General features: G+C 37.0%; 1 protein-coding gene across 5 annotated transcripts in view; it reads left to right on the plus strand.

The window, feature by feature from the left end:
• Window positions 1-14,154, plus strand: part of CFAP70 (cilia and flagella associated protein 70) — an 88,292-nt gene that overhangs the window by 35,234 nt on the left and 38,904 nt on the right. For 4 of the 5 annotated variants that reach the window (XM_027129905.1, XM_027129903.1, XM_027129906.1 and 1 more), the window contains 5 exons: window positions 7,357-7,527; window positions 8,447-8,527; window positions 10,111-10,202; window positions 12,704-12,764; window positions 13,087-13,281. In XM_027129905.1, coding sequence (XP_026985706.1) covers window positions 7,357-7,527; window positions 8,447-8,527; window positions 10,111-10,202; window positions 12,704-12,764; window positions 13,087-13,281 — 600 coding nt within the window. The remainder of the gene's footprint in view (window positions 1-7,356; window positions 7,528-8,446; window positions 8,528-10,110; window positions 10,203-12,703; window positions 12,765-13,086; window positions 13,282-14,154) is intronic. The other variant, XM_027129904.1, reaches the window with a different exon arrangement.

The raw sequence follows: 14,154 nt of genomic DNA on the forward strand, positions 1-14,154 counted from the left end.
AGGAATGAGCTATTAACACGTGCAACATGGATGGATCTCAAATGCATTATGATAAATGAAAGAAACCAGACGAAAGAGAGTACATGCTGTATACTGCCAATGAAATACAATTATCAGAAAGTAGTGGCAGAAAGCAGATCAGTGGTTGCTTGGGGACAGGGATAGAGGGAAGAATGGACTACAAAAGAAATATGAGGTAAGTTTTAAGGATGATGGAAATACTGGTTATTCTAATTGCAGTAATGGCTTCACATGTGTATACACATGTCAAAATTGATCAAATTGTATACTTGAAATATGTAATTTATTATACAGGCATACCTCATTTTATTGCCCTTTGCTTTATTACTCTTCACAGATATTGCATTTTTTTTTACAAATTGAAGGTTTGCGGCAACCCTGAGATGATGAGCAAGTCTATGGGTGATATTTTTCCAACAGCATCTGCTCACTTTGTGTCTCTGTGTCGCATGTTGTTAATTCTCACAATATTTCAAACATTATCATTATTGTTATATTTGTTATTGTGATCTGGGATCTGTGTTGTCACTAGTGTAATCATTTTGACCTTTTTTAGCAATAAAGTATTTTTAAATTAAGATCTTTACTTTTTTTTTTTAATTTTTGGCTGCATTGAGTCTTCGCTGCTGTGTGCCGGCTTTCTCTAGTTGTGGCGAGCGGGGACTACTGTTCGTTGCGGCGGTGACTTCTCTTGTTGTGGTGCACGGGCTCTAGGCGCATGGGCTTCAGTAGTTGTGGCACGCAGGCTCAATAGTTGTGGCTCGCAGGCTCTAGAGCACAGCCTCAGTAGTTGTGGTACATGGGCTTAGTTGTTCATGGCATGTGGGATCTTCCCAGGCCAGGGCTCAAACCCATGTCCCCTGCATTGGCAGGTGGATTCTTAACCACCGTGCCACCAGGGAAGTCCCTGTACATTGTTTTTTAAGACACTGCTATTGTACACTTAATAGATTACAGTATAGTGTAAGCATAACTTTTATGTGTACTGGGAAACCAAGATAACCATTATTTGCTTTATTGCAGTTATTTGCTTTATTGAGGTGGTCTGGAACCAAACTTGTAATAACTCCAGAGTAAGCCTGTATTTCAACTTTACCTCAATAAAGTTGGAAAGAAAATCTTCCAAATAATGAAGTATTGTGTGTTAAGTATGCAAAAACTTAAATATATGTACTGATTAATGAGCTATAATATAGTTCTTACAATTTTCAGATGTTAAAATGTTAAAATACACATTATTTATTTATTTATTTAAGCAAAAAATCAACTTTATCATGTTTCTTCTTAGGAGAAAGTGAGGCTTTGTAAAACACAACAGTAATAACAACAAAAACGTATTACTATTTTATCATTATTAGGACAAGTATTTCTCAATAACAGAGTCATGAAAGATCCATCAGCTATTTGAAAACCAACTGAGTCATAAACTCTATATAAGTATCCTTTGAATCAGAAATCAAACTTATAGGGATTTGTCTGAAATAAATCATTTAATAGGATCAAAACCCTCCTATTCATGAAAACTTTGGGGGATCAATAATAGCAAGACTAAAATTAAGATTAAATGTCTAATAATAGAGAAAGGATTAATAAGTTATTGTAAATAAAAATGGTGGAATATGCATCCATTAAAAAGATAATCATTAATGTTTTGTAGATAGTTAAATGAAAAAAAGAAAGCAAAAATTTTACATATAGCATAGATCATGATAAATTCCAAGTGAGTTTATTAAAATAAGTTAAATGTGAAGTCTATAAAAATAGAAGTGTCTATTAATTAAAGATATGAATTAAGGGAAGACTTCCTGTGCTTGAAAACAAATGAAAGATATAAAAGATTTAGATTGCCAAAAAATAAAAATCTTCTATACATAGAAGAAACCATCATTAACAAAATTATAATGTAACTAAAAAATTGGGAAAAATATTTGAATACATATCAGAAGATGGCTACTATTTCTAAAATATAAAGCACTTTATTATATCAGTCATATCAAGATATTTTTGGTGAATCTGAGGGAAACAATATATTAATTGAAAGGTTATAGGCTTTGATGTCAGTAGGTTCTAGACTGAATTCTGGAACTGCCAGACAGGCTGCCATTTACTGACTTTGGGCAAGTGACTAAATTTCTCTTAACTTTATTCATCAGTAAAATGGAGACACTGCTTGTTTCCTAGAATTGTTTTACATATTAAATGAGATAAAATATGTAAAGAACTAGGGATATAGTTGACACACAAACATTTTTGCCTGTTACTTTTATTATACCCATATGAAGGAGAATATTGTGCATATATTAAAAATTATTCTCATGAAAACTTTAAAAACAGACGATGCATGTGATAGTCTGTTAAATGAAAAAGGATATAAAACTACATCCACTATGATCACAACTTTTTAAAAATATATAATCATAATTTTTTAAATATATGAAAAATACTGGGGAGGAAACATTTCTGGGTATGTCTGAGTGAGGAGGTTGTCAAATTTTCTCCCCCTAAAAGCAACTGTAAAGCTGGACAAATTGACAAAATGCCATTTCAGTGCTCTGGAAATTGACCAAAGGCATCAACAAACTGAGAAGTATTCATGCATGAAAAACAATGGCATTTGAGGCATTCTTGCCTAGATCTGCTCCTAAACCACCTCCCCCTACCTCTTCTTTAATTTAGCTTAATCAGTGAGGTGGTTCTTCTAGGGCAGGATGGGCTGTGAGGGCCAGCAACTTTGCTGCCACAGAGAGGGCTCACAACATTTGGAGCAGTGGGTGAAGGACCCATGGCTGACAATGTCGTTGGTTGAAATGGAGATCTTGGTGGAGAGCAACCAACATATTGTAATGAGAGTCCTAGGAGAAAAGAGAAAGAGGCAGAAGTTATGTATATAAAAATAATGTCTGAAAATGTCCCCTGTTTGATAAAAACATTAATCTACATGCCTAAGAAGTTCAGAGAATTCCAGGTGGGAAAAGCATATGGAGGTCTATAGTATACACATTATAGTGAACTATTGAAAGAAAAAGAAAATTGTGAATTCAACAGGAGAAAAATGATTCATCACTTACAGGGGAGCACCAACATGGTTAACAGTTGATTTTTCATCCGAAACAATGGAATCCTGAAGGCAATGGAAACACGGATTCAAAGTGTTGAATGAAAACGCTATCAACCAGAAATGAAGGTGAAATAAACACATCCATGGATAAACAAGTATTGAAAGAATCTGTTGCTAATAAACCTGTCTTGCCAGGATTACTAAAGTATGTCCTTCAGCTTGAAAGAATATAAACCAAATGATAAATTGAATCCACAAGAAGAAATGAACACTAGAAATGGTTAAATGTAAGTAAGTATAAAAGATTTTAGAAATATATGTTTTTCTCATTTTTGCTCTTAATTTCTTTGAAAGATGTGATTATATAAAGCATTAGTTTTATTATTGGGTTTGTAACATACATAGATGTAATTTATATGATAATAGTAGCATAAAGGAAAGAGGATAGAATGGAGCTATAGCACAGGATAGAAAGGAAAGGATAGAAAGGAAAGAGGATAGAATGGAGCTATAGCACAGTAAAGTTTATATATTTTATCAGAATTAAATTAGTCTCAGTGTGAAATAGATTGTGATTAGTTCAGATGCATATTGTAATCTCTAAAGCAACCACTAAGAAAAGCGTGTGTGTGTGTATTGTGTGTGTTTGTGTACATATACCATATGCATATACTCAAGTATATATATATTTAACATTAAAACAAGGCACTTAAAGAAGGAAGAGAGGAACAAAAAAGACAAGATAAATAGAAAAGAAATAGCAAAATGTCAAATAATAAATGTAAATATTTCAACAATAACATTATATGTGAGTAGTCTAAGCACCCCAATGAAAGAGATTATGAGACTGGATTTTAAAAAAATCAAGATTTGAGAAAGATAAATATTATATCACTTATGTAGAATCTAAAAAAATAATACAAATGAATCTATATACAAAACAGAAACAGACTCACAGACATAGAAAATAACTTACGGTTACCAAAGGGGAAAGAAAGTGGGGGGAGGGATAAATTAGGAGTATGGGATTAACTGACATGAACTACTATACATAAAATAGATGAGCAACAAGGATTTACTTCAGAGCACAGGGAATTGTTTTCAATATCTTGTAATAACCTCTAATAGAAAATAATCTGAAAAACATATATAACTGAGTCACTTTTCTGTACACCTGAAACTGACACAATATGGTAATTGAACTAATACTTCAATTTAAAAAAATCAAGATTCAATGATATGCTGTCTATAGCAAATACATTTTGGTTCAGACACACATAAGTTGAAGTAAAAGGATGGAAAAGATATACTATGCAAATAGAAAGCATGATGGAGCTGAGTAGCTATATTTATATCAGACAAAATAGACTTCAAGATGAGTAATATTACTAAAGACATAGAGTGGCATGTCATAATAATTAAAGGGTCAATTAATCAGAAAGATAGGATTTATAAATTATTATATATAATGTGTAAATTATAAGTGAATACACACAACAGAACCTCATAATACATGAAGCCAAACCCAACAGAATTGAAAGGAGTAATAGACAATTTGACAGTAACATTTAGAAATTTCAATATTCCACTCTCAATACTTGGCAGAACAACTATATAGAAAATCTGTGTTAAACATAAACTTACCATACAACCCAGAAAATCATTCCTAGGAACCTACCCAAGAGAACCGAAAACCTGCATTTACACGAAGACATGTACATGAATGTTCATAGCAGCATTATTCATAATAGCTAAAAACTCACAACAGTCCAAATGCCCACAACTGGTGAATCAATAAACAAATTGTGGCATATCTATATTAGGGAATACTATTTAGCAGTAAAAAAGGAATGAACTACAATTAATGTAATATGCCAAAATCATTGAATTTTTTTTTCCTGGAGCAAAACTGGAATAATTTACTTCCTTGTCTCTGTTGGACCTGCTGCTGAAACAGAACCTGCTTTCACCCTTGTTGGTGGCCTGTTCCATTCTGACACTTGGTTAGATATTGCCCAGTGAATTCCATTTTAATCTTCATGGGCTAGCAATCTATAGTACCCCTAGCCTAAACAGAGAATATCCAAAATTATAAATATTTCATTGTGTTTCAACCAAGCAGAAAAACATCCTCAGGAAGGTGCTGCTTAGGCCTGTAAATCAGATTTTTTTTTCCCAAATCACTGAATTTTGACTACACTTTAAACGGGTGAATTGTATGGAATGTTAATTTTATCTCAGTAAAGCTGTTTTAAAAAAAGAATGAACTGGGCTTCCCTGGTGGCACAGTGGTTGAGAGTCCGCCTGCGGATGCAAGGGACACGGGTTCGTGCCCCGGTCCGGGAAGATCCCACATGCCACGGAGCGGCTGGGCCCGTGAGCCATGGCCGCTGAGCCTGCGCGTCTGGAGCCTGTGCTCAGCAACGGGAGAGGCCACAACAGTGAGAGGCCCGCGTACTGCAAAAAAAAAAAAAAGAAAGAAAAAAAGTGAACTCTGAAGGCTTTGCAGATGTGATTGGTGCCCTGTGGCACCCTGACTCCTGCGAAGCTGTGAATCCTACTCGATTCCGAGGTGTCTTCCAGAAATATGTTCCCTCCTTCTCTGGATACAGCCAGCAGGATGCCCAAGAGTTTCTGAAGCTCCTCATGGAGCTGCTACACTTCGAAATCAACTGACGAGGCCGCCGGGCTCCACCAGTTCTGGCCAATAGTCCAGCTCCCTACCCACCCTGCTGCGGAGGGGCTCTGCTAGAACCTGAGTTAAGCGGTGACAACTGAGCCAACCTAATGGGAAGCTTACCTCGAGCGAGAGGACAGCAAGATTGTGGACTTGTTTGTGGGCCAGTTGAAAAGTTGTCTCAAGTGCCAGGCCTGTGGGTATCACTCCACGACCTCCGAGGTTTTTTGTGACCTGTTCCTGCCCATCCCCAAGAAAGGATTTGCTGGGGGCAAGGTGTCTCTGCGGGATAGCTTCAGCCTTTTCACCAGGGAAGAAGAGCTAGGATCGGAGAATGCTCCAGTGTGTGACCGGTGTTGGCAGAAAACACGAAGTACCCTTTCAACACCCTTAAGCCCCCAGGCTCCCCATTTACCTCAGAGATGTCTATTTTTGTGTCTTTTTAATCAGGGAGGGGGGAGGGGGTGGTTGTACCTCCCATTATTTTTTTTATTAAAAAATACCCTTCCACCTGGAGGCTCCCTTGTCTCCCGGCCCCATATACAGAGCTCCCCAGGCCCCTGCCCGTGTACAGCCCCCAGACCCTCTACAGTCTCACTATATTTTGTGAATAAATTTATTAAGAAAAAAAAGTGAACTACTGATACATGCTATAATATGGATGAACCTCAAAAACACGCTGAATGAAAGGGAGACACAAATGACTACATATTGTATAATACCACTTACATGTAAAGTTCTCTCTTCCAGAGATGTTAAAATTTGAAAAAGTTTGCATCTTAGAATATATGAAATACAGCAATTACTGTAGAGGTGGTAAGATTGTGAGTGATATTTACTATTTATAATTTTTCTTTAATATTGTTGGACTGTCTTTTAGGTTTATTGAGGTATAATTGACATACAATAAATTGCATATATGTACAGTGTATAATTTAAAACTTTTGACGTAGGTTTGCATCTGTGAAACTATCTCCACCATCAAGATAATGAAAATATCCATTATTCTCATCTGTTAACCTTCTCTCCCACCTCTGTCCACTCCTCCCCTCTTTTGTTTTTTTTGGTCTTGTTTCTTTCACTTAGCATAAATTACATTTAGATTCATCCATGTTGTTTAATTTAAAAATTATTTTAAGATTCTTTTCCAGTTATTTATCTATAGTTTGAATATTCCCATACAAATTTTTACTTTAAACTTGCACTATTCTTCAAATTATAATTGATAGGCCAGTAGTATTTAGACAGATGATATTTCCTGTACAGAAATAAATTCTACCACTTAAAGTTAATCTGAAATTATGTGTCAAAGTTTAAAAGCTTTCTGGTAATAAGTTATGAGACACCAAATCAAGCCAGGTTGAAAGTTCTCTTATTAATTTAAAAAACAGGGTAGGCAGCTATGTTTCTGTGATGGTTTCACCTGTTCAACAAGTACGACAAGGCAATTGTTTTTTGCTTCTCCTATCCATCTCTGATTGTACCATATTGAAATTGTCTAGAAAACTAAATGATATTAATGAATAATGTGGGTTTTTACTGAGTTTGTTTCATTTGCCTGTGAGTCATTACATTTTTTTGTTTCTTTCTTTCTTTTCAGACCAAGTGTTCATTTAGCTTGTTCCGGGATACTGGCCATCATTTGATTCAGAATAATAAAATAGGAGGAATTAATTCTCCAGTGTCCAAACCAGTTATTTCTAAGAACCTGAAAGAAGAGAAAACAGTCAAAGAAAAGGATATGGAAGCAAGGTCTAGGCCTGGGGATGTGGTAGGTTGTTGAGAAGGTGATGATTTTGCTGGTTTTGTTACATTCCAGAGGCTTGCACTGATTTCTCATTTGGTGAATTGCCTCAGTTTAGCTTGCGTTTTGATGCAACATAATGGTCCTTGCTTCTGCTATTGTGGAGACCATGTAAGAATTGAATTTTTTTTTTTTAGAAGTCAAAGAACCAGCTTTATTAATTTCTGGACAAGCTCCCCAAAGTGGAGGACTTGAGAGGGCTAGATGAATTTTTTTAATAATTAAAAAAAAATTATTATTTTAAAAAATATTTATTTATTTGGCTGTGTCAGGTCTTCATTGCAGCATGTGGGATCTTTTTTTTTTCTTTAGTTGCAGCATGTGGAATTTTTAGTTGCGGCATGTGGGATCTTTCAGTTGCAGCATACAGGATCTTTAGTTGCAGCACATGAACTCATAGTTGCGGCATGTGGGATCTAGTTCCCTGACCAGGGATCAAACCTGGGACCCCTGCATAGGGAGCGCAGAGCCTTAGCCACTGGATCACCAGGGAAGTTCCAAGAATTGAATTTAATTTTTTAAAATTGATTAATTTATTTATTTATTTTGGCTGCGTTGGGTCTTCGTTGCTGCACCTGGGCGTTCTCTAATTGCAGCGAGCGGGGGCTACTCTTTGTTGTGTTGCGTGGGCTTCTCATCGTGGTGGCTTCTCTTGTTGTGGAGCATAGGCTCTAGGCACGCAGGCTTCGGTAATTGTGGCTCGTGGGCTCTAAAAGGTAGGGTCAGTAGTTGTGGCACACGGGCTAAGTTGCTCCACGGCATGTGGTATCTTCCCAGACCAGGGCTCGAACCCATGTCCCCTGCATTGGCAGGCAGATTCTTAACCACTGAGCCACCAGGGAAGTCCCAAGAATTGAATTTTTGAGGTGTGCTTATTTTCTTTCAGCAAGCACCTAGTATAAAATCTCAGAGCTCAGATACTCCTTTGGAAGTTGAACCCTCTCTTTGCAACAATCCAGAAGGACAGGTAACTATGCATGAAGAGTTTGAAAATTAAATTTAAATTCATCAGTCCTTTACTGAGCAAGATAGTATGATATAGTGGAAAATGCTCAGGAAAATGCTCGTTATCTGAGTAACCATCCCATATTTGCCACGACTAGTTTATGACCTTGGGTAAAATTCTTTGTCTTGTTGAGACTCTCTAAAAGGAGTGGATACCAGATTAATTTCAAGGTCCTTTCTAGCACTAAAAATTTATGTCTTTTATTAATTATGCTATATTAAGCACTATGAGAGATGCAAAGATGCATCGTCTGCAGCATTTATTTGTTTGCCCTCAGGACACTCAACACTCTGGTGGGCAAAACAGACTGGTACATAACTAACTGTAAGAATCTTGATGAATGCTGTAGTAGAGGTACAAATGAAAGTGCTATGTGGCCTCAGAGGAGTCAGATGGGGCAGTCTCAGAAGACTTCAGGAAGAGGTGGTATCGAAGCTAAGTAGTGAAAGATAAAGAGAGCCCTTTGCCAAATGAATTTCAGGAGAAGAATTTCAGGGCCAGAGAACAGCTTGAGTCAAGGCACGAAGAAGGTAGCAGAATTCAGGGTACATCAATTAATTCAGTGTATGGTATAGAGAAATGAAAGTAATGGTTCTAGAAGGAGGTGATAAAGAGGACAGAGACTGAGTTGAGTTTTAGAAAGACTTTGAAAGGCTTGCTAGAAAGTTTGGGCTTCATTGTATAGATGATGAGAGACTGTTAAGCCTTATCATAGAGACTCACACTGAAGTTTTTTAAGTCACGTAGAAAAAATACCTCATGAGTGTTTCAGAGCAGTACTCTTGCCAGGATATGGAAGAAAGAGGTTGAAGTTGTGGTAGGATCTTCAGATGTCAGTTTATAGGTTTTATTTACAGTACAGATGAGTGTTGATGACAGTTTAATCTAGGGAAGGGATTGTAGTAAAGAAAGTAAAAAACCTGTGGAGGCAGGGTGTGGAATTTGAAAGCTTTGGGGTGTTGAGGAAGAAAAGTTAAAGATAACTCAGGTTTCAAGCCTCACTTTCTGGAAAGATGACAGAATCATTAAGAGAAAAGTAAAAATAGAGATGGATATAGGGGAAATGATAAGTTCAGTTTTGGACATGTTGTATTGATAGTTAGGATGCTGGCAAGAATCTGGGTAGAAATGTCCATGAGGTTGAAGTTGATCGATGGCACTTAAGAGGGTGTGGGTGGGAATGTCAGACGGTTATGAGGTTATTTCTTCATGACTCCTGAAAGGTTTGGTAGAAGAAAGAATTGCATTCACTTGAAACAATTCCAAGAACAGTATCGAACAAATTAAACAAGACTTCAGCTGGGGTAGAAGTTTCCAAGATTAAAATTGAAAACCTTTTTCTGCAAGAGATAACCAGTGTTACTATTTCTCTTTCCAGTTATTTTTCTATGTAAAAAATGTTTTAAGTCAGAATCACACTATATATAGTTATATACACAATTTTCTCACTTATTATATTGTGAGCATTATCTTATGTTACTAAAATTTTTTCATAAATATCTGTTTTTCTGGAAAGAATAAATTAGAGAAAAATGTCTTTACAGCAATATGTAGAAGCAGGGACATACATTGTGTTGGAGATTGAGCTGGACAAAGCCTTGGTTCCAAAGCGAATGCCGGAGGAACTAGCCAGAAGGTGTGTAGCAATGGTTCTCATACTTGCTTTGCAAGACAGTTTAGGTATAAATAAAAGTAAGTCATTTTGTCCACATAAATGTAATTTTTCTTGGGCTAAGCAGCAGACAGTTTTCTGTTTTTATTTTTTCAGATAAGTTTCTTTTGTTTTCTTGTTATAAAAGCAGTATGTTGCCAATTGCAAAAAAATTGAGAATTTCAAGATAGGCAAGGAAAAAAAAATCAACAAGAAAGTATCTAAAAATACCCAGATTTCTTTCTACTCACCCAGTGATAACCACTTTTAACACCTTGGTACTTATCCTTCTGGAGTTATTGTAAAGTCCCTATATTATACACACACACACACACACACACACACACACACACACACACACACGCACCCTTGTCACATGTAAATATATGTAATTTTTTAGAACTATTTTTATATTGTACCACAGTGCTTTGATTGTGTTTCTAGGAAGTTATCCATTTCATCAAGATTATCCAGTTTGTTGATGTGTAATTATTCATAGCATTCCTTTATATCCTTTTTATCTCTATAAAATGGGGAGTAATGTCTCCATATACATTCTCAATCCCTCTGCATTTCCTCCAACTCTCATGCCATTTCCCCACCAACACCCTGCACCCCAGTCCTAAGCAATCACTTATCTACTTTTTTGTCTGTATGGATTTGCCAACTCTGAGACATTTCATATAAATGGAATCATACCATATGTGGTCTTCGTTGACTGACTTCTTTTATCTAACATAGTGCTGTCAAGATTCATCCAAACTGTAGCATGTATCAGTACTTCATTTCCTTATTGTTGAGTGGTATTTTATTCTATGAATATACCACATTTTGTTTTTCTAGTCTTCAGTTGATGGACATTTGGGCAACTTATTCTTATTATAGAGTTCTATAATGATTGTATTAAAATGGAAGTCAATTCATGTGACTCCTCTGTTCAGAAACTACCAGCAACTCCCCATCACACTCTGAGTAGAAGTCAAAGGCTTTACAGTGGCCTACAAGGGCCTACATATTCTGCATATATTTTGTCCTCATTTTTTTTGGTCCAGCCAAACTGACCTCTCACTATTCCTCACACATGCCAGACACACTCTTGCACCAAGGCTTTTACACTTGTTGCTTGCTTTGCCTATAATTTCCTTACCCCAGGTACCTACATGACTTGTTTCCTCACTTCCATCAGGTCATACTCAAGTACTGTCATCTCACTGAGTCTTTCCCTGGTGAAATATGCTCCCCAACTCCACCACCCCCAGCCCCCAACATAGTCTATCTGCCTTCTTGCACTATTTTTCTCTATGGCACATATCACTAACCAATTTATGTTATTTATTGTCTATTTTCCCCGACTAAAATGTAAGCACCATGAGGGCAAGAATTTTTGTCTGCTCTGTTTAATGCTCTATCCCCAGCACCTAGAAAAGTGCCTGATGGGTAATAGGCACTCAGTATATATTTTGAATAAGTGAATAACGTTGTCTCTGGAGAGGAAACTGGGTGGCTGGACAACAAGGTTGGAAGGAGACAATTTACTGTATATTGTTTCATACGTCTTAAGTTTTGAATCATGTGGATATATTATCTATTACAATAAATAAAATTAAAATTAGGAATTATGAACAAGGTATAAAATTACATAGGACCTATTCTCAGTTTTTTTTTTCTGGCCGTTCCATGCAGCTTGCAGTGTCTTAGTTCCCCAACCAGGGATTGAACCCATGCCACTGCAGTGAAAGCCCCAAGTCTTAAGCACTGGACCGCCAGGGGATTCCCCCATACACAGGACCTATTAAAGAAAAATTGAATTTGTGAATTTTTTTGTAAACTTCAAGGCAGTGTAGTATACCTCAGTAGGAATGTGAAACTGTAAGAAGAAAGAGCTATAACTTAATTTCCTTTAGGTTCTTGTAAGAGCTCATGAAAATGGAAGGTAGAGGTTTTGGCATAAGTAGTTTGACTGTGATAAAATATATTTTCTTATTCACCATAAAGTTTGATATCATTACTGTAGTTTAATGCAGTCTTATAAATTATGACCAAGAGTACACATTTTGTCCTGTTGGAAAGGAAAGAAAAGCTTTCACTTGCCTGTACCATTTATATTTCCAAAACTTTGTGCTTTCAGAGACTCTACTGAGTACATATAAAGTCGTTAACACCCATCTCTTTCTAACCCCTGAGTCCAGCAGCTTGTGTACAACAGTTTAAAAAAATGTGTAAGGGTAAAGCCAGGGCTCAAATTAGCCAGAAGTGCAACTTAGCTACTTTCCAGCTAGCTGCTTAGTGGCCTTCTTCTTGTCTAGTCCACAGCCGTACACTGTTCTGAGGTTCACGTCGAGGTTCTTACATGAAAGAATAGCTCAGTGCTCAAGTGTGATGGGCAACTGACCTTAGATCTCCCTCGCCTAGACCTTAAGAGGTGGGAAATAAAAGAACATAAATCTGAATATAATAAAGTTTTGTTTTGTTTTTTTCTGATACAGGGTCAAGGAAATGATACCTCCAAGGCCGCCTCTTACCCGTCGGACGGGAGGAGCTCAGAAGGCAAGTACAAAAGCCAAGGTGAAACTCTAAGATGTTGAGTACACCCATGTGAAAATAATGCATGGGCTCTTCAGTATGTTTTCCAGAAGGGGTGAGAAATTGTAGCTTCACATATTTTCCTTCCTGCTTCTATTTGTGACCAGTGGCATTCAGTGAAGAGTATACAGTGTTTAATCTTTGGCTGATGGTTTCTGAGCTGGGAAGAAAAGGGCAATTTATACCTAAAGTATTATTGAATGTAAAGCCCAATCCAGTTTCAGACTTCCATTCCACGTCTTGACCTCTTTGAGGCCTCTTTACCAGACATTTTGTATTTTTCTAGGCGGTGAGTGACTACCACATGCAGATCAAGAACATTTCTAGAGCCATTCTGAATGAGTATCACAGGATGTTTGGAAAACAGGCAGTCAAAGTGGGGAGTGATCTGGATAGTGAAACCCTGGAGGAGCAGAAGTGCCAGCTCAACTATGAACTTAATTGCTCTGGAAAATACTTTGCTTTCAAAGAACAACTCAAGGTAAATATTAATTTATTTAATGATTCCATGGATTTTTATGAAGCATCTTCTCTACATACCTAGTTATTTTTTCTCTGGTTATGTTCAGCTGTGCTCTACCTTTCTTGCTGTTGGTGCAAAGAGCTATGTTCTCTAGGATAGAATGTCTGGAGACATCCTTCCACTCCTGTAGAGGCTTGGAATGGTTCAGTATCTGTCCTGAGTGTAAGCTTTTAAGAAACTAATTCTTCACTTGAAGTAGGCCAGATTTGGGGCCAGATTTCGTGTTGCACTAGCAGGCAGAAACTCTGTACCGGGTATTGATTCCATGACTAATTATCTCTGTCTCCCATTACAAACCTTTTCCTAGTCCATAGAATCACTAAGATTTGAGAAATATTTACTTAATAATAATTTCCCAAATAATAATGGCTAACATTTATTGAGTATTTGTTGTATACCAGACAAATTTTTAAATGCTTCATACTTTACTAATTTAATCCTCACAACAACCCTATGAGATAGGTACCCCCATTTTACAGATGGAGAATTGCAACATTAGTTGGTTAAATAATTTGCCCAAGATCACAGAGTTAGTAAAGGTCAAAGACGGGGTGTCTTTGGTCACCCCGTCAAAGGTCAAATTCAGGCAGTCTGGCTCCAGCCTCACATTCTCATCTGCTACACTGCACTGCCTCTCTATGTACATTTACTATGTGCCCTATACTATACCAAACAGATACGAAGAAAGCACGTGGAAGTAACAAAGGGAAAAACAGCTGATATCCATGGAGGCAAGAGGCTATTCTCAGGTGGCATAGTCACATCTCAGTTGTGTCTCAAGTGACCTTACCACTCTGAGCCTCAATTCTTTGCCTAACAATGAGGGAGGAT

The sequence above is a fragment of the Aethalodelphis obliquidens genome, unplaced genomic scaffold, assembly GCF_003676395.1.
Source record: "Aethalodelphis obliquidens isolate GAN/ISIS:26980383/991018 unplaced genomic scaffold, ASM367639v1 scaffold37, whole genome shotgun sequence".
Classification (NCBI taxonomy): domain Eukaryota; kingdom Metazoa; phylum Chordata; class Mammalia; order Artiodactyla; family Delphinidae; genus Aethalodelphis; species Aethalodelphis obliquidens.